At 40.7% G+C, this 24,979-nt stretch overlaps 2 protein-coding genes across 4 annotated transcripts in view; one reads left to right on the forward strand and one right to left on the reverse strand.

Annotated features, from left to right (window-relative positions):
• Positions 1–10,444, reverse strand: part of LOC105473978 (collagen type IV alpha 4 chain) — a 152,909-nt gene extending 142,465 nt beyond the window's left edge. The window contains exon 1 of the mRNA XM_011728273.2: positions 10,323–10,444. The gene's annotated coding sequence lies outside the window, so the exon portion shown is untranslated. The remainder of the gene's footprint in view (positions 1–10,322) is intronic.
• Positions 10,445–10,518: 74 nt separating this feature from the next.
• Positions 10,519–24,979, forward strand: part of LOC105473981 (collagen type IV alpha 3 chain) — a 150,258-nt gene continuing 135,797 nt past the window's right edge. The window contains exon 1 of one of the 3 annotated variants that reach the window (XM_011728282.3): positions 10,519–10,779. In XM_011728282.3, the coding sequence (XP_011726584.2) occupies positions 10,753–10,779 (27 nt within the window). In that variant the 5' untranslated portion in view covers positions 10,519–10,752. Of the gene's footprint in view, positions 10,780–10,905; positions 11,113–24,979 lie in introns of those variants that run through there. The other 2 variants (XM_011728284.2, XM_011728281.2) reach the window with 2 other exon arrangements.

A 24,979-nucleotide genomic window follows, 5' to 3' on the forward strand; every position in this document is an offset into this window, starting at 1 on the left:
AAGTGAGAAAGAGAGACGCAGAAAAAAAGATGCATCAAGAGATACCCTGATGTAGAATTGGGCATTAGATGGCTGAGGCAGGCCAAAGTGAAGGGCAAAACTAAATACAGAGAAAACGGACACACTGAGTCAGCATGAAAACCTGTTTCAAAAGAGGAAAATGCAAAAAGAGAAGGACAGATGGTTCCATTAAAGGCTAAACGATCAGCTTACTCCTGAGAGCTGCCTCATTCCTGATGTAAAGTCGTACAGTCAATTGACTTGAGCAAACTGACCTCTGCAGCCCAGTTGGACAGAAGGCACGGCCCCACCCTTCGCAGCTGGGTCTAAGGCTCCACCACCACAAGAAGCAGCTCACTTCCTCCTCCTCCTCTCTTCCAAGAGGGAAATGGAACAGAAGCACCCTGGGCCTTTGACATCCACCTTGCTCACCAACCCAAGTAAGATCCACAGCCTCTTTTCCAGCAGCAGTAATTTCCAGCATGTATATTCAGCAAATGCCATTTTGTTATCCTCCTCTAACTCCATGAGCTTTTTGTTTCCCCCTTTCACTCCCTTATGAAAATCCCTGGACTCCAATTCCCCTGGGACTCCTTATGAGTCTCTGCCCAATGCTTTCCAAATGACAGGTTTGGGAACAAGATCTGAGATCTTCCAAATCATTATCTCTACCACAGAGAATTTATTTTCTCAGCAACCCAATCTTGAAAACAAATACACCCTGCTGGGGTTCTCATCAAATGGGGGAGGAGAAATATACAAGATTGGGGGACCGGATAAACAGAACACTGAGCATTGGATGTTTCCAGTCACAGAAAGGTAACAGAAGCATAAAAACGTTTTCTCCTCTTCCAAAGTAACATTAAATCTTTGATTTCTGTTTAATGATAATTTTTTATTGGTTCAGTAAAATAATTTACTACTAACTTAATGACTGCACATACTTTCCTTTTTGGCCTTTTGACACTGAGCCATCTGAATACTCTCTTTCCAAAATAATTTTTGTGATTGCTTGAACACCTGTTTCTATATACATTTCTCTTTCTAAAATAGAATTCTCAAATATTCAGGTTTTGTAGAGAAATAAGCAGAGGATCTCAGAGGTCATGAAAGTGTTCCCAGAAAAAGAATGGCGTGTCCTATTCACCTCCATCCACCTGGACACCTCCTTTGGAGGGCTACATTTTTTTCTGTTCAGAGTCAACCTAACCATTTCCCAACATTCAAGCTGGTTACTTGGTTTTGCTCTTTCTAAAATCCCACTTTTTGGAGTTGACCCTACCTTCAGACCTTCAAAGAATTTAGGTTGGTTTGAGTTCTTTAGCAAAAACAGTCACTCTCATCCCACATCCCAAGGTTTTCAAAGTGGGTCATGAGTCTGTGTGGTCCATGGACCACTGGAATGTGGATGGAGCTTCATGTTCTCTGAGAAGCAACAAGGAAAACTGGACAATTACTCAAGTAAATTCTTGAGAATGACTCGGAGTTCCAACTTGATCAGAATGTGCTGGACTATGGCCAAGCCCACCCCCACATTTCCTTCCCTCCAGATTCAGCTGAACTGTTTGAGACTGCTGCAGAGTTCTCAGTTAACATTGGAGTTGAGTTTGCTAGTGCAATTGGACCAGATCTCAGTTCACCCACCATCTGGCAATATAGGCTTTTATTATCATTTTCCCCTGAGGTCTCCTCCCAATATCAACAGAAAATTTGACAGCAACCATAATAATGTCACTTCTCGGAACCACACGAAGGTGATACATGTTCCAAAAATATACAACTGACTTTCCAGATCAGAGGAGCCCTTTGCCTCCAAGTGAAGAATGACATCTTGATTCAGACTATCGTCAAGTCTCTTGCCAAAACCACTAATCCCCCACATGTCTTGCTGTATGATTTTCCCCCTAAGTAGGGCTGAGACTCTATCTGAATTCTCTGGACCTTTCAGACCTCCCAGAATTGCCTTGGGGGTGAACTCCAACAATAACACTCAACAATTCCACTGGGCAAGGCCCACTCCCAACTACAATGTGAGGCTAGCATTTGCCTTCGATGACTTCTCACCTCTGCTGCCACTTCCCCTCCATGGAAACCATCTGCCTCCCTCCATTGCTATCTGTGCACTCATGGTTAGTGAATAAAAGTACAGCTTTGAAGTTAAGATTTGTGTTCAGATCTTGATGACTCCAATCATGTAAGTAATTAATTAATAATGCAACTAAAAATTACACTTTGCCGTGTAATCCTTAGCAAGTTTGCAGCCCCTGTGAGCACTTGATTTCTCAGTGTGTAAAATTAATACCTAACGGACTTAAATGAGTAGGACTTGGTGCCTACTACAATGCCTGGCATGTAGGAGCAGCTCAATAAATGTTTCTTTCCTTCCTTTCTAATCTGCCATGCAGGAAAAAAAAAAAAAAGAGCTCACAATATATTGGGAAAAAGCCATAAACATAAAAACCTGGCTGGGCGTGGTAGCTCACACCTGCAATCCCAGAACTTTGGGATGCCAAGGCAGATGGATTGCTTGAGGCCAGCAGTTCGAGACCAGCCTGGGCAACATGGTGAAACCACATCTCTACAAAAAATACAAAAAAAAAAAAAAAATTAGCCAGCTGGGTTGCACATGCCTGTAGTCTCAGCTGCGTGGGAGGCTGAGGTGGGAGAATCACTTGAGCCCAGGAGGCGGAGGTTGCTGTGAGTGGAGATCGCACCCCTGCAGCCAACTGAGGTGACAGAGTGAAACCCTGTCTAAAAAATAAAAAATAATAAAAAAGTGAAAACCAGGGAACACCAGGCAGACCCCAGGAAGCAGGCAAGACTTGATTTAGGAAGAAAGGAAGATCTGGGGAAATGAAAAAGGAAAAAGGAACAAACTATGACAGTACCTTATAAAGTACCTTTTAAACGTCAGGAAAGAAAAATCACAAGGGATAAATTTTTCAGTTAGTTAGAAGGAGATATACAGAAGGACAATTCTAGGTAGAATCACAGTTAGCATACATTCATTCTAAGAATAAAAGACTGGAAAAAGATATACCACACAAACAGTCAGCATAGGAAACCTATAATGGATATATTAACAGCACATAAAATAGACTTCAGGATAGGCAGTGACCCTTGATAATGATTTAAAATTAATATTGCAGGAAGCTATAAATAGTAATATATGTGCTTAACAACAGAACTTCAAATTAGATGAAGGAAAAACTGCAAAATTGAACTAAAAAATAGACAAATCCTAAAATATAGTTGGGAATTAATAATCTTCTCTTGGTTATTGATAGAACAAAGTACAATATCAGTTAAGACATAGAAGATCTGAATAACACTATCAACCATCTTTACTTAATTTACTACATACTAGCTCACTATACCAAGCGATCATAGTATATATTCTTTTCAAGTGGACATGGCATGTCCACCAAGATAGATTATATCCTGGATTGTAAAACAAGTTTCAACACATTGCAAAAGACTGAAATTTTACAGAGAATTACACTAGAATTCAATGGTAAACTATCTAGGAAAGTCCCAAATATTTGGAAATTAAACAGCACACTTCCAAATAACCCATGAGTCAAGGAAGAAATCAGAAAATATTTTGAGATATATGATAATAGAAACACAATATATCTAAATTTACAGGATGCAACTAACCCAGTACAGAAAAGGATCTTCTAGGTATAAAAGTTTCTATTAGAAAAGAAAAAAAATCAAAAATCAATTACCTAAGCTTCTTTCTTAGAAAACTAGGAAAAGAACAAAATAAACCTGAAGCAAAATGAAAGAAATAATAAATATTAAAGAGGAAATTAACAAAGGAGAAGGCATTCAAACAGTAGAGAAAAATCAATGAAACCCAACATTGGTAGTTTGGTTCTGTATACAATTGATAAGCCTGAAAACTTGGGAATGTTAAAAATAATAATATGACAGTATCAAATGACAAAGGGGATTAAAAAGATAATTGGAGAATCTTCTTATAATTATATGCCAATAAATTTAACAATGTAGAGGAAATAAATAATTTTGGGAAAGACATCAATTATCAAAACTGACACAAGAAACAATAGAAAATTTAAATGGCCTATAGCAATTAAATTTATAATTAATGAATTTTGTAAGTAAAAACCTTCCCCAAAGAAAACTTCAGGGGATAATTGGTTTTACTAGTGAATTCTATCAAACATTTAATGAAGAAATAATACCAGTTTTTTAATATACTCTTTCTGAATATAGAAAAAAAGAGAATGCTGGCCAACTTATTTTAGGAGGCTAGCATTATTTAGATACCAAAACTGACAAAGATATTATAGGAAAACTACAGATCAATATATCTTGTGAATATAAACATGACTCTCCTTAACTTAATACTAACAAATAAAATCCACATATATGTAAATGCAAATGACCAAGAATAGACTAAGCAATTTTTATAAAAAGCAACAAAGTTGAAGGACTTACACTAGTCTTGCTAAAAAACTACAGTTGTAAGAATGATGGTAAACAAATAGATATGTAGATAAATGGAATAAAAAGACTCACACGTGATGATCAGTTGATTTTTTACAAAGGTGCCATGGCAATTTAGTGGGGGAAAATGTCTTTTCAACAACTGGTGTTACAACAACTGGATATTCACATGGAAAAACTAATTTAATGAATCCTTATTTCCTACCATACCCAGAAATTAACTTGAAAGAGATCATTGAGGTAAAAGTAACAATACTACCAAAGAAGAAAACATAGGAGAAAATTTCTGCAACTTTGGCATAGGTATAGAGTTCTCAGGTAACAAGAAAAGCACAAATCACAAAAGAAAAAAATTATAAATTATATTCCATCAAAATAAAAATTTGCTACTTAAAAAATCACAAGAAAATGAAAACACAATTCTCAGAATGGGAGAAAATACTCACAATGCTTGTATTTAATATTGATCTTGTATCCACAATATACAAATAACTCTTACAATTCAACAATAAGAAGATAAAAAGGCAAATTTTAAGTGGAAAAAAGATTTGAATAGGCACTTCACAAAAGAAGCTATATGAATGTTCGATAAGTACATTAAAAGATGTTCAACATCATTAGTTATTGGAGAAATACAAACCACTCTGCGATACCTCTGTATAAACATTAGGATGGCTAAAATTTAAAAATTAACAGCAAAATAAATATATGGAGCAACTGGAACTCCTATGTATTGTATTGTACCTTGCACTGAGAAGGTAGAATATAACCACTTTGGAAAACCATTTCTTTTATAATTAAATGTACATCTACCATATGACCCAGACCTTTCATTCCTAAATATTTACTTGAGATAAGTGAAAATGCATACCTACACAAAGGCTTGTAGAAAAATATTCATAGTAGCTTGATTTGTAGTAGCCCTATACTAGAAACAATACAAATGCCCAAAAATAGGTAAATGGATTTTTTTTCCAAGTGTAATCTCCATACAATGGGATACTACTCAGCAATAGAAAAGAACAAACTCCTAATCCACACAACATGGATGAATCTGAATATTGCTATATAGAGTCAGAGAAGCCAGATACAAGACAGTACACATGGTGTAATTCCATCAACACAAAATTCTAGAAAATGCCACCTAAAATGAAGTCTACAGTGACAGAAAGCAGATCAGTCCTGGTCTGAGGATGAGGTGTGTAAAGAGGGATGGATAGCAAAGAGGCAGAAAGAAACTTCTGGGAGTGACAGAAAAATACTACAGCTTGATGGGCGGTGGTGGTTTCACAGGGTGAATGCATCAGCAAAACTTCCTCAATTCCATGCTTTAGGTGGATGTGATTTATTGAACATAGATTATACCTCAAGAAATGTACTTTTTAAATTCCCTAATGATATGGTTTGACTTTGTGTCCCCACCTAAATCTCATCTTGAATTGTAATCTCATAATCCCCATGTGTCATGGGAGGGACCCAGCGGGAGGTAATTGAATCATGGGGGTGGTTTCCCCCATGCTGTTCTCATGATACTGAATGAGTTCTCATGAGATCTGATGGTTTTAAAAGGGGCTTCCCTCTTCGCTTGGCACTCATTCTCTCTCCTGCTGCCCTGTGAAGAGGTGCCTTCCACCATGATTGTAAGTTTCCTGAGGCCTCCCCAGCCATGCAGAATTGTGAGTCAATTAAGCCTCTTTTCTTTATAAATTACCCAGTCTCAGGTAATTCTTCATAGCAATGTGAGAACAGACTAATACTCTTAACAAATAATCTCTGTACCTGCCCTCAAAAGTTTTGTAATGCAGAACAATAAATCACCACACACTATTTCTGTGCTATATAATAAAGTTCTGGACAAAGGTGTTCACAGGAACCACGCTCTTTAATCCTTGACCTAGGTCTTAAAGCACAGGTAGGTGGTATAAAACACAGACCTTGGTCTAAAACACAGATCAAGGAGGAGGTCTCTTCGAGCAGAGGGAATAGTAAGTACAAGGGTGTGAGGTAAGGAAGTGTGTACAGTGAACCAGAGAAATCATAAAAAGCTTGGGATGACACAAGAGATAAAACAAAAAAGTTGACCTGAGACCACACTATTCTATTCCAAGAAATGTGAAATCAGTTGCGAAGGCAAAGGGGAACTTTTGGAAGCTTTTAAACAAACAAGTGGCACAATGTGTGTGATGGGTATTACTGACATTTGCCACCTGTTTCCCTCTCTTTCCAGACATGTGGTAGACTTCATTTCTCTGCCCCTTACAGAATAAAGCATGATCACGTGATCCATTTGGTCAATGAAATGTGAGTAGAAGTAGCCTGTGTCACATCCAGGAGGAAGCTTGTAGGGTAGTTTTAGTTTAGCACATTCTCTTCCCCTTCTGAGGTGATTAGAGAAGATGATGTTGAGAGGGAATTTCCAGGAGGTCCCTGAGTGGCTGCAATAAGCAGAGCACTCCCACCCCACTCCCACTTCCCCACGTCCTGCGATGAATATGTAGTATAAATGATGAGAAAACTTCCATAATGATAAGCCTCTGGATTGGGGGAATTGTTTGTAACCGTCCCTAAAGTCACCTGTCCTTGCTAGCATAATGTGCAATTTTAATTGGTAACTCTGATAATTACACAGATGAGTTCCAGAGTAGAAAGACTGCAGGACAGAAAACTAGCTAGATGGCTACCATAATCCACAGATGATAGTGCAAGGCAGGAGCCATGAACTTAGAGAAGTAGAGAAGGAGTTCAGAGATGCAATGGCAAGAACTGACATGAGTTGGTAATCACTCAGATTCTAAAAGCACCGAAGAGCCTAATTGTTTCAGAGGTGTTGAAAAGAGAAAGTTCTTGAAAGAAAAAGGATGGCTAAGAGGGGAGATGAAGTAAAACAAGATTAACGAAGCAGCTGTGGGCAGCATAAGAGGTGTATCTTGTATCTCATCAAAAGCAGAGGCACGTCCCTCTACAATAAAGGCTAGAGGTAGATCATGAACTTAGGAAGAAAACAGGCTAAGTGTGAATGCTGGGTGAATTTGACAAGCCATTCAACTTCATTTGTGCATTCATTAATTCATTCAGCAAACAGTAACAGCCTCACTCATTCATCAACATCAGTAAAGAATACAAAAATGGCCCCTGTCCTAATGGGGCTTACATTGAAATGAAGTGAAGCAGACACAACTATTTAAACATTGCACAGAAAATGGACATGATACTGTGATTACAAATTATACAGGACTTGTCAAAGACAATAGCCACTCATTTTGTTTAAAACCCCTACACGGCATCAAAGTAAAAAATAGAGACCTCTATGTCCTTTGAATGTACAAAAAGAACCATCCTCCTTTCCTCTTATTGTTTTACATTTAAAGAACCAACTGAAAAATCAACTCTCCTGACCCAGAGACAACTGTTTAACAATCAAGACTTCCAGTTAATTAACACCACCTGGTGAGCCAGTCAAACATTGTTCTAAAGGTAGCAGGTGGGGAATGAGTGGCTAATATGGCTTTTAGAGAAGCAGCTTCTCAGTATTTCAAGTACCAGGTGCATATGAATTGCCAGCAGATCTTGGTGAATGTGGGATCTGATTCAGTGGATCCAGAGAGAGACCTGAGACTCTACATTTCCAACAAGCTCCCAGGGATACCAAGGCAAGGTTCTAGAGGCCTTGGAAGTGTATTAACCTCAAGGGAGTTCATGGGCTATGCTTGCCTCCAGCTGTTTTAGTACTGAGCTCAGAAAAGCATCTCTACCACATGCCACCATTCTCATCAGGGCCACCTATTTTCCTTTGTACAAAAAAAAAAAAAAATCAAATTTCACTATGTGACTATTGTGTGAAGATCCTGCACAAAGGGTTTTTGCTAGCTTATTAGACTCCAACAACTCCTTGAGGTAGGTACGGTGAGTATGTCTATTTTATAGAAGGGAAGACTCCAGCCCAGAGAGGTTAGATCACACTAGTAAGTATGGAAAAGACTCAGAACTCCAGAGTCTACTCCAGAGGTCAAGCTCTCCAGCATTGCCTCTTTCTTGCTGTATTTACATCACAAGTTTCTTTCCGGCTCTGTATCTGCATCAGAAATGACTTGCAGTTGACTGCTACCTCCTGTTCCAAAGTTGATAAAACCAAGTCTAGTCCTCCAACAAAATGACCTGGTTTCAGGAAAAGGCAATTAAAATTCAAATTGAGGAATCTTCTGGAATTTGGCAAAGAGAAGCAGCATTTAACATTAGCATTGAGACATTTTTGTTTGTATTTTTTAAAATAAATATTGTCAGTTTGTGAAAGATAATCATGTGACTCTCAGAACTCTTGGACATTGTCACTTCATCAACACCTGCTGTTTCATTCCACAAGAGTGGCAGAAGTTTCCAGAATAACTTTCCCTACCAATGGAAAGAAGCTACTGCATACCACACTGCAACATCTGCGATATGGTCATACATTCCGCAGTGTTCCCAAGTTGTAATGAAGAGTTTAATATATGTGCTTTTTATTATTCTATTAAGAATATATCCTAATTCAACATGTGTGTGAAAACAGGAACTCTCAAACTTGATTGTGCATGGCAATGTACAGGAAATTTTAAAACAGCTAGAGAGTCTGCTAAAATTGGCTTGGAATGGTCTGGGTATCAACATTTTTTGATCCTTCCAAAGATTCTAATGCTCAACCATAGTTGAGAATCACTGGCATAAAAGACAGAAAGAAGACAGTAAGATTCACGCTATAGTCAAAATAAAAGGAATGGGAGGAGTGTCTTCATTCACTGTTAAGGTTTTGCCTACTTGCATGGCTACAAAGGTCTAAGACACCAATAAACCCCAAGTTTAACTGAAAGAAAGTGGTTCCCTATAATCAGTGACCAACTGCATAGATCATACTTGCTGTCTGAAACCAACTGCAGCAAATATCAGCAACCCTGTTCCAAAGCAAAGATTCTTAACCTGAGGATGGAATTCAGGTGATCTGTATAGGAAACTTACATAGGAAAATAAGTTGCATCTTTATTTTTAGTAACATGTCACAGAAGTTCAACATGTCCTCCCTTATGATCATAGGCAACAGACCACAGTAGTATTGGCAGTTCTTGATAGTTTGCACCCACTGGTATTTTCATGTCACATTTCAGTTTGGGCTATTATCTCAAAATACCATTTGCGGTCATCACTACTTTGATATTACAGTTGCTTAATTGGCCTGCTGTTAAATCTAGCTATTTAATGCAATAATGATGATGCACCTATGTTAGTTACTATATCACGACTTGAGGGCTTCCATAATTGCGTTCCAATAAAACTGATTCTGATTTAATTGTATTTTATGCATTTCACAGCATTCTTCAGAGAAGGAGTCTAATTGCTTTACCAGAGCCATTGTGGTCCCTAGCACAGGAAACGGCGAGAGCCTGCTGGAGGACGGTGCCCTGGCACATTTGCATCCCAGGCCACCCCCAGGAAGAGCGCACCCTGACCAGAGCTGGGTCTTGTTTTGCCCTGCATTTCCGCAGATAAGATTTGGCCTGAAAAGCAGTTCAACTCAGCGGAGAATAAGATGGGCTTTCTCTTTCTCCTCAGCTGCCTCTTTCTCTTGGCATTTTGGAGTGCCCCGACTGCCAGGCCGGTAACTCGAGCCTCCAAATTAATCAAAACACACAGCACCCAGTTTAAAGCCCAGACAGACAAGCCCAGGAGCCAGACGAGCTCTCCTCTGGTGACCCCCGGGCCACAACTCCCCAGCCGGGCCCGCCACCACCCCTTGAATGCCACGCTCCCTCCACTGCCCCTCCCAGGCAGGTGCAGGGGCCCCGGGACAGCGGTTGCCCCAACTATGGGAGCCTTACCTGTGGGGACGCCCGCAGCGCCGGGAGCTGCCGCCTTGCCGGCCCACGGGACGCGCACCTCCAGCCCCAATCCACCCGCGCCCCGCTGCCTCTTCGCGGCACTCTCGCAGCCAAGCCCGGCGGCTGCAAGTTGGAGGCGGGCTGGAGGCGGGGAACGCGGACCGCCGCGGGCGCGGGGAGCAAGCAGGGCCTCCTGAGTGCAGACGCCCGGCGCGCCTCCCGCTTAATCTGGGCAGGGCCGCTGGCCACTCCCTCCACCCTGCGCAGCCACCGCCCCACCGCACACCCCCAAACTCCTCACCTCGGACCCGCACCCCATTTCCCCGCCTGGGCCCCCGGACCTTGGGAGCATCACCTCCTTAACCCCTTACCCTGGATCCGCGCCCACCTGCCCCGCAGGCGCCCGGCCCTTTCTCGCCTCCTGGGCACGATGCCCGGGTGGAAGGGACACTGCCTGGTAAGTTGGGAGGGAGGGGGGTACGAGGGCGGGACCTGAGCCACGTCTTCCCTCCCTTGGAGCCACAACCAAAAAGCCTGGGTGGGGAGGGACGAACCGTGCGACCGAGCCCTACAAAACCCGCCCCGGCCGAGTGGCGAGGCGAGCTTTCCAGCCGGGCTCCCCGAGCCGCGCTGCGCAGGAGACGCGGTGGCCTGAGAGCCTGCGAGTCCCCGGACTCGCCCGGGCTCTGAGCGCGCGCCCACCATGAGCCCCCGGACGGCGCCCAGATCGCAGGTGCTCCTGCTGCAGCTCCTGCTGGTGCTCCTGGCGGCGGCGCCCACGGCCAGCAAGGTGAGTGGGGGCTGCGCGACCCCCACCCCGCACTTCCATCCCCCCTCCCCGCGTCCGGGGGACACGCTGGCCCCACCCGCAGCGGCGCGGTAGTGTAGCAGCTGCCCGACTAGTGGCGGGGCTGCGGGCTTCACGCAGGTCCCGGGACAGGCAGCGTGCGGAAGGGAGCAAGCGAGCGGGGATGCCCCGGAACAGGTGGAATGCGCGGAGCAGGGGGAAGAAGCGAGGAGGGGGTTTGTCCAGTGCCTAGGAATCAGAGACGGCGGGGACAGGCCTCCAGAGGTCAGTAAATTAAAAAATAGACGCATAGGTAATCGCCAGGGATGATACGTGAGAACACCGGATGTGGAGATGCACGGTGTCACGCTGGTGAATCAAATCAAGCAGCTTGGCCGAGCGCACAGAGGGCTGGCAGGAGACACCTGCAGGGAGTTCCAGCCGCCTCTTCCTAGCCGGGACCTCGCACTAAATCCTGACCTCTCTGGGGCTCAATTTCTTCCTTGCAAAACTTGCCCTCCAGTTTTCCCTTGCTCTTGTTGGGAAAAGCAAACGCTATCACTGAAAAATTAAGAGCACCTTAGAAATCGAACTCAGGTTAGAATCAATTAAGCAATCTGTTACTTTGATTTTTGACTTGGAATTTAAGTGAAACCGGATTTATTTAAATCCGCCCCATATTCCTTATTCTTTGCCATTAAAGAGAAATTGATTGTCCTCGAAACGATTGTGCCTCCTAGAGCAGATCGTTGATTTTACCTTGTGAAAGTAAACTTTACTTGATTAGAAAGGAAGAAAAACTAATTATTCATTGACAATGTGATTAGTTACATTAAAAAACTAAGAGTATCTACAAACTGTTAGAAATAATAAGAAAATTCAATAAGATTGCTTGATCCAACATCAAAAATTAAATTAAAAAAATCAGTAGCATTTCTGTGCACTGTCCATGTGTGCACTTGATTTTACCTTGTGAAAGTTAACTTTTCAGATGCTTTGTGTTATTTTTACACTTTAAAAAGTTAATTTGTGTGATAACGTGGCATAGGAAATTTCATTTCCAAGGATGAGCAGATGTTTTTACAAATGTTATTGAGATTATGATTGGAAATTAACGGTCACAGAAATATTTATATATGTTACATGCAAAGAATTTTGGAACCTATGGTCACATATCATCCAAGTTTTTCCTATTTAAATTAAATGAAGACATTGCAGACAGTACAGGTGAAACTAAAGCCCTCTCCGACACCCCCATGTCTCTCCCCATTTCCCTGTCTTCCAAGAGGTATCGACTCTTACCACTTTCATGTTGTTTTCCAAACACTTTCCATGCATTTACACACACATATATGAACCCACAAACTATGTATGTTTTGTTGGCTTTTTAACATAAATGATACTGTTCTGTATTCCTTTGCAACCTGTAGACCGGTCCATGTCAGTATTTAAGATCTTCCTGTTTTTCTTTTTGCTTTGTTGCAGTTTTTCACAATATGCCAAAGTTAATTGAACCATTTCCCTATCATTTTATATTTAGGTTATTCACTATTTCACATTCTAAAGGACATTTGTGATCCATGTCATCTCTTTATGTAGCTGGTTCTAACAAAAATGCACTTTGCATAGATTAGGAATTCCCAGTCCAGGTATTTAAATGCTGCTGGGCATGACAGATAAAACTCATGCAAGTCAGTGGGGATTATCTACCAGCTTGAACCAGGACAAATAAATCCAAAAAAGCAAAATCCTAAAGGAAATGTATGTTGTGGGGAAGCCTGGAGAAGAGATCCAGAGCAGGGTTTGCACGTGTTTCTGAATTTAGAAGAGGAATGAGATCAGGGAGGGGTGGAAGAATTGTACTTGTGTAAGGATCAGTCTGAAAAAGTAATGCTTGGGGACCATGCAAACTCTAATTATACCATTTTTCAATTCTGTTGTTATATTCCTTTATTATTTTTACATGTAAACTTTACTGCTTTGGGTTCGGCCACATCTTGGTGACTTCTTGCTGAAATTAATCCATTTGTATTGTTTTTCTCATCACTTGAAGTAAGTCTTTCATTAAAAAGTTTTCAGGATTATCATTTCCAGTGTACCTGCCGGGTTAGAGAGAATATGCTAGTAAAATAATGAAATGTGCCTTCATCTTGTAGAAAAAGGAATCACAGCATTCACTGATAATCAGGCAATGTGCACCAACATGGCTCCCTTCACAGAGAAACTCTGCTGTTGGGCAAGGCTGTTGACCACTCTGAGCCTCAGTTTTCTCATCTGTAAAATGAGAGAGTTGAAACCCCAATGGGGCCAGCAGGTGAAGTAAGGAGCAAGGCAATGGGGTAAGAGACAATCTTCAGAGCCTAGTTGTTAACATGCTAGAAGTCAAGCCCAATTGTGCCAGAATCACTTCAAGAGGGAAGTTGGGAATCCAGTGTTTATTAGAAACTTCCCAAATTCTAAATATTAGCAGTAAGCCAAAACTTCACAAAAACATAGCATGGGCCAAACAATGTATAAGTGAGAGTTAAATGTAACTTTGGAGCCATTATATTTTATTATTTTTGTTCTACTCTAGTTAAGGATGTGTTTCGCTCTAAATTTCTTCAGTTTTACTTTAGCGTTTCTCAAAACAGGGAAATAGCAGTGGTGTTGACTCTACATGCTAAGTTTGTTTAGACGGGGTGGAACTGTCCACCCACACAATTTGTACTGATGTGCCCAGAATGAAATATCTCTGCTGCTTTGCACAGGCATCCAGTTCCAGGCTGGCTGCCCAGCGCATCCCCAGGTTTTATAACTGTCAGGACCCAGCTCACCCACTTGAGACAGGGAGTCACCTTGTTGTTGTCTCAGGCAACAGACCTGGGAGTGGAGGTATAGAAAGCCCCGTCTTTGATTTCTGGATAAGGTGATGTTCACACATTAAGACATCATGGTTTATCCTTCTTCTTGCCTTAGCATTCCAGAAAGGGCAACAATATGAGAAGCAAGTATTAAAAGTTGAAAAACACCTGCATTTGGGGAGAATGCTTTCTCGTCAGACTTCATTTTCAAATTTAAGCACTTTCAGTTAAATTAGAAAACAAAAAGTAATGGAACAGACACCAATTTATCTATCCCTGAGATTAAGCAAGTATTAATATACTTTGACTTGTTTGTTCTCAGATTTCTACCTTTAAGAAAAAAAAAATCTGAATACAGAAAGTCATACACACATGATTTACTCCTTCTTTTATCCCAAAAAGTTTATGTATGTAATTTACCTGCACAGTTTTGCATTGTGTGTGTGTGTGTGTGTGTTCTCTGTAAAAAATAAATATTACTGTTTTGTGGTCTTTCAGATGTAATAAATAGTTTTACATTATACATATCTATTGGAGCTTATTTTTTATCACTCCATATTATGTTTTTGAATTTTATCCATGTTGGTACATATAGATACAATGTATTTGTAGTATTTAGTATCCAGCTATATAAAGTATGGTTTATTTTTCCATCTTCCTAAACATAGTAAGCTTGTCTTTATATTTTCATTTTATAAAGTTGCAAGGCATACTTTGATATATGCACCATTGTGACAACTAGAATTTGAATTCCTAAGTTCATAGAGAAAACAAATTTAAATATATTAGGAATTGACAAATTCATCTGCAAAAGGGTTGTGCCAACAATGTACCAGAGTGCCTGTTTCCCTATATCTTCAGCAAAGCTTGTTTCCCTGTATGTTCAGCAAAGCTTGGTGTGCTTAGATGTTAATGGTGTGAAATGAGATCTTGTTTTGACTAGTGAGTTTGTAAAGTTTTTCGTATTTTACTTGGCCATTTATATTTCCCTCAGTGTGAACTGCATAGTACAACTTTCTGCCTGTTTATCTATTGTGAACTTCACCTTTTTGTTGCTAATTAGTTAGAAGTTATTTATATATTTGGATACAAAATTTTTGTCATTAAAGTGTATAGCAAATATTTTATTCCAATCTTTGGTTTATCTTTGAGTTAGTGCTTTCATGTATAATACTGTTTTCACTATAATCTCAAACTGATTTTTTTTTTTTGGCATTTTGTCTTTTGTACCTTGTCAAACATTTTTTTTCTTTTCCTGGGATTATAGGAATGTTCTCCCACATTTAAAAAAAGTTTCATAGTTTAACTCTTTTCCAGTTAGATCTCTTAATCATGGAATTATTTTCTGCTTATGAGATCTACTTTTATCTTTTTCCATGTAGATGACAAATTGTCCCAGCATTTTAAATCAAATAGTATATTCTTTCCTTCAAAGTTTTGCAGTGTTATAGCTGCAAACATGTATACCATTTATATGTGGGTCCATCTGTAAACTCTCTATTCCATTGGTCTAATTTTTTTTGGCCCTTCACCAATACCACACTGTTTTTGATCACTATGTTTACATTAAATCTATATCTGGTAGGACAAGTAGAAGATAGAACCGCTATCCCTGTTATTATTATTCTTTAAATTTATGACAGATATTCTTTCCTCTTTGTTCTTCTGGCTGAGTTTTAGCATCTGCACATCAAAGATCCATCAAAGATTCCTGTGGGATGTTAATTGGTATTGCACTGAACATATAGGTAGGTTAACTGCTTGTTGCTGAAGTATAAACACATGGATGGTGCACAGAAATGCTACTGATTTTTTTAATTTTTGATGTTGGATCAAGCAATCTTATTGAATTTTCTTATCATTTCTAACAGTTTGTAGATACTCTTAGTTTTTTTATGTAACTAATCACATTGTCAGTGAATAATTAGTTTTTCTTCCTTTCTAACCTTTCTGCCTTTTTTTCCCTTGTATTACTGTGCTGACCAGCTGTATTAGTCTGTTTTCATGCTGCTGATAATGACATACCCGAGACTCGGTAATTTATGAAGAAAAAGAGATTTAATGGACTCACAGTTCCACGTGGCTGGGAAGGTCTCACAATCATGGCAAAAGAACAAGGGACATCTTACATGGTGGCAGGCGAGAGGGAAAGAGAGCCACGTGAAAGGGAAAACCCCTTATAAAAACATCAGATCTCATGGGCCTTATTCACTACCACAAGAAACCGCCCCCATGATTCAACTATCTCCCACCAAGTCCCTCCCACAACACATGGGAATTATGGGAGCTACAATTCAAGATGAGATTTGGGTGGGGACACAGCCAAGCCATATCACCAGCACTTCAGGGCAATGCTAAATAAAAGCAGTAATAGTATATATTTTTGTCTCATTACTGAAGTTAAAGGAAATATTTTTAATATTTTATTAAGAAATTTTCTATAGAGTTTTAATAATTCTCATCAGTTTAGGGAGTTTCACTCCCTAATATTACTGTCATCGTTCTACTTAATGACTGGATGTTAATGTTATCATTTATTTCACCTGTATCTATTTTAAGAAAAATCATATACTCTTTAGTCAGTCAAGGTAGCAAATTAATTTATTTTAAAAATAGTTAACCATCCTTGTATTGCTGTGGGATAAAATCTAGTCAAAATGACTTCTCAAAACGTATACTATTATTAAATATGGAACAAATACGGAACAGTGAATTAACAAATGTAGCATTTAATGGCTTATTAGCTGAATACCCACATAAAGACCATTCGGGTCAAGGAACAGCACACTGCTAGCACCCAGAAGTCACCCTTGCATCTGTCTCAGCCACAGTCCTCCTTCTTTTCCCTGAAACTAGAATCTGACTTCTAATAATCATTTCCTTGCTTTTTAAAATGCCTTTATCATCTAAATACTTATTCCAAGTGCTATATTTTGGTTCTGCCTGTTCTGAACTTTATATATGTAGATTCACACACTTTGAGATAGCGAACGTAAATTCGTATGCCATGCTCAGGGTATAAATGAAGCTAACACAGGAGTGGGCGCCTGTGAGAGTCCACCTAAGACATGTACACTATGGCCATATGTTTACTGACACCTCTAAACAGGAAAGTTGAGATCTTAAATAACTGATGTGTATGACGCAGCAAAATCCGCATGTGCGTAGTTTTCTGGAATGAAGCTGTTGGCATCTGTCTTAGTCAGCTTGGGCTGCCATCACAAAATACCATAGACTGAGTGGCTTAAACAGGCACTTATTTCTCACAGTTCTGGAGGCTGGAAAGTCCAAGATCAGGGTCCCAAATTGTTACTGGTGGTGAATCCGTGTGGGTCTCCAGAAACTTCAATTCTTGCCTCCTCAGAAGAAAGAATTCAACTGAGGGGCAGAAGGAGAAACCAGGGCAAGTTTCTTTCTTTCTTTTTTTCTTTTTTTTTTTTTGGTATTTATGAGGGTTATTTTATTTCTAAAGCCGTATGTAGTCAAGTGTCATCATATGACAAACGGTAAGGGCAGCAGTCGTAAGGCATGGCCTAGGCACTTGGGAGCCCGCCACAAACCAGGGCAAGTTTTAGAGCAGGTGTGAAAGTTTATTAGAAAGCTTTAAAGCAGGAATGAAAGGAAGCAAAGTACACTTGGAAGAGGGCCAAGCGGGCAACTTGAAAGGCAAGTGCCTCGTTTCACCTTTAACTTAGGGTTTTATACATTGGCATACTTCTGGGGTCTAGCCAGGGTCCCTTCACTCATGATTCTTCCCTTGGAATGGGCTGTCCGCATGCGCAGTGACCTGCCAGTGCTTCAGAGGGGCGCATGCACAGTGTGTTCACTGGCGTTGTATGCGTGTTCACTGGCGTTGTATGCCTGTTCACTTGAGGCGTTCTTCCTTTACCGGTGCAATGTGCCTGGAAGGTCATATGCCAGTTAAACTCCGCCATTTTGCCTCTTAATGTGCATGCTTGAGCCCACTTTCCCAATTCCTGAGATCTTATCGGGAAGATGCTGCTCACCACCTTCAGGTGTTTTCATTTCTTGGTAGACTGCCTTTCCCTGGCACTGGCTGCAACCAATTATTATTTTACAAAGCCTGTTCAACAACCGCCTGATCATCATATGATAGTTGCCTGATATTCCTGATGAGGCAGGGGCCCTCTCCTGCCCTGCTCATGCCTGACTAGCTACCTACGGTAACAAAATGTCTGGGTGCTGGTAAGGGCCCTTTTTCTGGCTTGCGGACTGCTGACTTCTCCTCATATCCTCACATGGTAGTTGGGGTGGGTGGGTAGGGAGAAAGAGAGCGAGCTACTGCTCTGGTTTGTTTCTTTCTTTTCTTTTCTTTCTTTCATTCTTTCTTTTCTTTCTTTCTTTTCTTTCCTTCTTTCCTTTCTTTCTTTCCTTTCTTTCTTCTTTCTTCTTCTTCCTTCTTTCTTCTTCCTCTTCTTTGATGGAGTCTTGCTTTGTTGCCCAGGCTAAAGTGCAGTGGCACTATCTTGGCTCACTGCAACCTCTGCCTCCTGGGTTCAAGCAATTCTCCTGCCTCAGCCTTTCCGGTAGCTGGGACTTCAGGCACAGGCCACCACACCCAGCTAAGTTTTATATTTTTAGTAGAGATGGGGTTTCACCATGTTGGCCAGGCTGGTCTTAAACTCCTGACCTCAAGTAATCCACCCGCCTCTGCCTCCCAAAGAGCTGGGATTACAGGCGTGAGGCACGGCACCTGGCCTGGTTTCTTCTGATAAGGGCACAAATCCCATCATGACGACCTCACCCTCGTGACTTCATCTAAACCTGATTACCTTCAGAGGCCTCACTTCCAAAGACCATTACCCTAGGCTTCAGCTTCAACCTAGGAATTTAGAGGGACAGAAACTTTCAGTCCGTAACATTCTGCCCGTTGTCTCAAGATTTATTACAAACATAAAGAAGCTCTTAAAGCTCTTTAACTGAAAAAAAATGAGTTCAAGCAAAGCTACTAAATGAAGTAAAGGAAGCTCAGTGGGTAAACTTAACCTGTGACAATCACAGTTTAAAATGTTAGTTTTAATATCATTTCTATAATAAAAATTCTCAGTGTTAGACATCAGTGGGAATTAGGAACTATTAATAAAAACCTTTCAATACAACAGAAAACTCTTTGCTCTTCTTAGCAAAAAAGATTAGACAGAAGCTTCACTTTATGGTGACGATTTAAGTACAAATCTAGTAAGAAAGCACCTTACTCCAGGTTCCACCTTGATCTCCCAAAATGTAGTCCCTGGCTCTGGTTTTCTCAAAGTAGCCATGTCAGCCGTTCCATTCTTCCAGGTGTTCCTCATGTAAATGCTAATTAGGGCCTCCGGTTTCAGGTCCGTTTCCTAACCAAGACTAAATTAAATTATATTAGTGCAACAGTTTTCCACACACCTACAAAACTTCAGGTAAATATCTGTGTCCATGCTATACAATAGATATATAATGTGAGCCATGACTACAAGCTTCATATGTCATTTTACATTTAATATTTTCTAGTAGCCACATTAAAAAATAGAGATGGGTGAAACTAATTTTAATATGTTTTATTTATACCAATACATCTGTCATATTATCATTTTAATATGTAATCACTATTGTAAACATTAATGAGATATTTTACAAACTTTTTTTTTCCTATTAAGTCTTCAAGGTCTGGTGTGTATTTTGTACTTATTTACAGAACATCTCAATTCAAATGAGCCACATTTTCAAGCATCTATAGCCATATGTAGCCACTGTCCTGGACAGCATGGGTCTATGTAAGTGGCATCCAGAGGAGAGGAGGTGATACTGTCATTCTGTGGAGAGAATAGACTATCTGGTTATTTCCCATAAGAAATAAATACTTGTCAAAATGAAACACTTTAATTGAAGGCAAAAAATCAGGCTGAGTTGTGCCTAAATATCTGTACATCTTTTTCTCCAGAAAATTAAGATAGTTGGCCTTGGTTGCAGTGTTTAAAGCTATACAAATAAGCATTGTAATTTGACGAGCATTGTAATATTGTAAGTTATGTACAGGAAAACTTGAAAACACATCACAAAATGGAAAACAATTGGAAAAAGGAATGGGGCAAGGGAAATATATTGAAAACCAACACACCACACCTTGCCTTTCATTTTAAACTAGAAATCAAATTATCTTTAGCATCCAGACAGGGTAAGAGGTTTAGTATTACATTGGCCAAGTAAATTCCGAAAAGGTCTCTGTTTTTCTTATCTGAAAATGATGACAACATATTTATAGCAGACAAAAGTGCTCCATATAGCGCCTGATACAGAATGCATATCCAGCGTTTTTAGTCTAGCGATTATTATTATTATTTTGAGATGGAGTCTTGCTGTGTCACCCAGGTTGGAGTGCAGTGGCACAATCTCGGCTCACTGCAACCTCTACCTCCCAGGTTCAAGCAATCCTCCTGCCTCAGCCTCCTGAGTAGCTGGGATTACAGGCACCTGCCACTACACCTGGCTAATTTTTGTATTTTTAGAAGAGAAGGGGGTCTCATCATGTTGGCCAGGCTGGTCTTGAACTCCCGACCCAAAGTGATCTGCCTGCCTTGGCCTCCCAAAGTGTTGGGATTACAGGTGTGAGCCCCCGCACCTGGCCTAGCGACTATTATGTTCTTATCATTACTATTCAATGCCAGACCCTAGGATAGAAGACATAGGCACTGGGCTAGGTGCTGGGACTCATTGGTAAACAAAACAGTCTGAATCCCCAGCCATGATGGAGTTAGAAGGCAGCAGCCCAGTGAACAGACAAATGTGTAACATCAGATTGTGGTGCTGCAGGAGGGGATGGGATGTGGTGATGGAGAAGGAGACTTTTTAACATTAGGTAGAGGTGGTCAGGGAAGCAGACTGAGGCTGGACATGGTGACAACCTTGTGAAGCACTGAGGGATGTGGTCCAGGACAGGGCTTCCCAGAGGTGGAGAGAGGCCAGACACTTCCAATTTTACCACTCCTGTGTTGTCAAAGAATAGAACCAGGCCAGGCACAGTGGCTCACCCCTGTAATCCCAGCACTTTGGGAGGCCAAGGTGGGTGGATCACCTGAGGTCGGGAGTTCGAAACTAGCTGGGCCAAAATGGTGACACCCCGTCTCTACTAAAAATACAAAATTAGCCAGGTGTGGTGGCGGGCGCCTGTAACCCCAGCTACTCAGGAGGCTGAGGCAGGAGAATCACTTGAACCTGGGAGGTGGAAGTTGCAGTGAGCCAAGATTGCACCACTGCACTCCAGCCTGGGCGACAGAGCGAGACTCTGTCTCAAAAAATAAAATAAAATATAAAATAAAATAAAATAAACCAAGACCAACAGAGCTTTTGAAAAAAGAAATAACATGAAATGTTAAAAGCTGAGTGTATTTACTGACCACAAAGGGAACTCCTGGCCCTGAAGGAATATGCTGAGTATTTTGCTACAGGTGAGGTGGGGGATGGGACACAGGGAGATGGACACAATCTCATTGGGATGGGTGTGAATTTGCCAAATGTGGATGTGCAGCCCGGAGGAAGAATGCCAAGCTAGGTCCAAGAGCCCTTATCCCAGCTGACACAGGACCAGGCCAGAGAGGACTTTAGCGCAGAGAAAGATGAAACCCAGTTAAGGACCTGGAAGTAGTGAGGAGCTCCTCAGAAGAAGAGGAGCGGAAGAGAACTAGTCTACATCAACATGGCAATTGCTCAGTCTGTCCCGGTTAATTGATTTGGTGCCATTAATTTGATCATCATTTATGTACATATGAAAGGTTAAAAATCCACCCCACTTCTAGTGCTTAGTACACACAATATCAGACTATCAAAAATGTTTCTTGTATTTTTCTAGGGTATAAAAATAAATACTGCCACATACCATGGTTGGTATTGTATATGTGTGATAGGAGTGTGTACACATAAATTTGCACACACATGTATATTTAAAGAATATTTTATCTTCTCAGCATTTTGGTATTAATTATTGCAGTGAGATCATGACTTTAAAACTTGTAACCTTCAGAGCTATTTGAAACACAGCCATATAAAAATCTTTTATTTTTCTAGTAGTAGTTTTAGGGTAAGTTAAGAGTTTTCCATTTTCAATCTTCAAGATCCATGTTTGTTAATTAGATTGTCTCTCCAAACTGGTTTCTTAGAGAAGTGATCCCCGTGTTTAAAAATGAGTTCAAGTGTATTTAGAAACTTTGAGAGATTTATCGTTACATAGACAAAACAGTCAGGTCCTTGGATTTTTTTTTCCCACCGGGATATTTTTGTTATTACATGAACTTCTCAAGGAAAAAAGTTCCACAAGTGGGAAGTTGAAAAATCTGCAATCTTCTTTCTCTGTATCAAATGACGAAGTTTGTCTGGAGAGACAACAAGACCAGATATTTATTTTCTTTGTTGAACCAGGATGATGGGATAATTTTATGCTGTTTGTTTATGCTGATATTGGGAAAGCTAAAGAATTTGCATGCTGGCTTTTTAAAAGCAGTTAAATGTGTTGTACAAAATTTGGAAAATGTCTGCAAGTATGAAAAGAAACATAAAAATTAAAACTATTTATAATCATATTACCCAAAGAGGATTACTGCTAACATGCTGATTTATTTCCTTCCAGATACTTTTTTTTACCCACTCTGCTTTTTCCTCCTAACAACAGACTGGTGAAAATTTTATTTTATTTTATTTTTTGAGACGGAGTCTTGCTCTGTCACCCAAGCTGGAGTGCAGTGGCACAATTTCAGCTCACTGCAAGTTCCACCTCCCGGGTTCACGCCATTCTCCGGCCTCAGCCTTCTGAGTAGCTGGGACTACAGGCGCCCGCCACCACGCCCGGCTAATTTTTTTGGTATTTTTAGTAGAGATGGGATTTCACCATGTTAGCCAGGATGGTCTCGATCTCCTGAACTTGTGATCCGCCCGCCTCTGCCTCCCAAAGTGCTGGGATGACAGGCTTGAGCCACCGCGCCTGGCCTATTTTTCTAAATACTATTTTTAAATGTCTATAGAGAACTTTATTGTAGATTGGTACCATAAGTTATGTAAGTAATGCCCTGTTATTGAACATTTTGGTCATTTCCAATTATGTCTTTAGAAATACAGTAGTCCTCCCTTATCTGCTATTTTGCTATTTGGGATTTTAGTTACCTGTGGTCAATGGGTTCCAAAATATTCAGTAGAAAATTTCAGAAATAAACGATTCACAAATTTTAAATTGTGCGCCGTTCTGAGTAGCATGATGAAATCTCATACCATCCTGCCGTGTCCCACCGGGACGTGAATCATCCCTTTTTCCAGCAGATCCACACTGTCTATGCTCCCGGCCCGCAAGTCACTGAGTACCCTCTGGGTTATCACGGTGACTATCACAGTATCACAATGCTTGTGTTCAAATGGCTCGTATTTTACTCAACGATGGTGCCAAACACAAGACTTGTAACGTTGACCACTGGGATATGCCAAAGAAAAGCCGTAAAGTGCATCCTTTACTTGAGAAAGTGGAAGTTCTTAATAAGGAAAGGAAAAAAATTGTATGCTGAGGTTGCTGAGATATACAGTAAGAACAAATCTTCTATTCATACAATTGTGAAGAAGGGAAAAAACATCAGGCTGGGCATGCTGACTCACACCCGGAATCTCAGCACTTTGGGAGGCCGGGGCAAAAAGTTCACTCTGTTACCCAGGCCCAGGAGTTCAAGATCAGCCTGGGTAATATAAAAAGACCTCTCTCTACCAAAAATTTAAAAATTAGCCAGGCGTGGTGGCACGTGCCTGTAGTCCCAGCTACTCAGGAGGCTGAGATAGGAGGATTGCTTGAGCCCCGCAGAGTGGAGGCTCCAGCTTGGGCAACAGAGTGACAGCCTGTCTCAAAAACAAAAAAACAAGAAAGGAAAAAGAAAGAAGTTTGTGTATACTATATTTAGAGTTCCATACAATCAGATGTTTATTAAACTCATATTTTAAATGATTATGTATGCAGATGCTTTCTTACCAAATGTCTGATTTAGATGATGAGGTAATGTCTTTCTTTTTTTTTTTTTTTTTTTTTAAGCAGAGTCACTCTGTCACCCAGGCTAGAGTGCAGTGGTACCATCTTGGCTCACTGCAACTTCTGCCTCCCAGGTACAAGCAGTCCTCATGCCTCAGCCTCCCGAGTAGCTGGGATTACAGGCACACATCACCACACCCAGCTACTTTTTTTTTGTATTTTTAGTAGAGACGGGGTTTCACTATGTTGGCCAGGCTAGTGTCGAACTCCCAACCTCAGGTGACCCACCCACCTCAGCCTTCCAAAGTGCTGGGTGTCATTCTTGACTTATAGGTGAGAGACTGATCCAATGATGTTCATCAAGTTAGTGGAGAAAGTCGGCCTATAATTGGGATTTCTGGTTATAAGGATATTTGGTAGAGCCTTTTCCTTTTTAAAAAAATTATCATTATTATTATTTTGAGACAGGGCCTCACTCTGAGGCCCAGGCTAGAGTGCAGTGGTGCAATCTGGGCTCGCTGCAGCCTCGACCTCCCAGGCTCAAGCAATCCTCCCTCCTCAGCCTTCCAGGTAGCTGGAACTACAGATGCTTGCCACCACACCTGGCTAATTTTTGTATTTTTTGTAGACTATGGGTTTCTGTATTTTTCCCAGGCTAGTCTTGAACTCCTGGGCTCAAGTGTGATAGGCTGGCCTCAGCCTCTCAAAGTGCTGGGTTTACAGGCATGAGACATCATGCCTGGTCACAGCCCTTTCCAACTAAAAACTTCCCAGATAATTAAAAATGACTGTCAGATGCCACTGTATTTACCATTTAAGTACTTAAGTAATATGTGAGATAAATTTGAGTTTTAAAATGCTTTGGTTATCAACGATGAATGCCTCATGAGACTTGAAAAAAGCATCAACTAATTACTTTTGTTTACTGAAATATTACTGGACTCTGCAATCTAAAAATAGTTAAACCTATTTCCATGTTGCTTCCCTTAGTCAACTCCTTGAAGACAGTTTTTATGTCTCATCCATCTTTGTGGTTCCAGCT

The sequence above is a fragment of the Macaca nemestrina genome, chromosome 11 (genome assembly GCF_043159975.1).
Source record: "Macaca nemestrina isolate mMacNem1 chromosome 11, mMacNem.hap1, whole genome shotgun sequence".
Classification (NCBI taxonomy): Eukaryota; Metazoa; Chordata; class Mammalia; order Primates; family Cercopithecidae; genus Macaca; species Macaca nemestrina.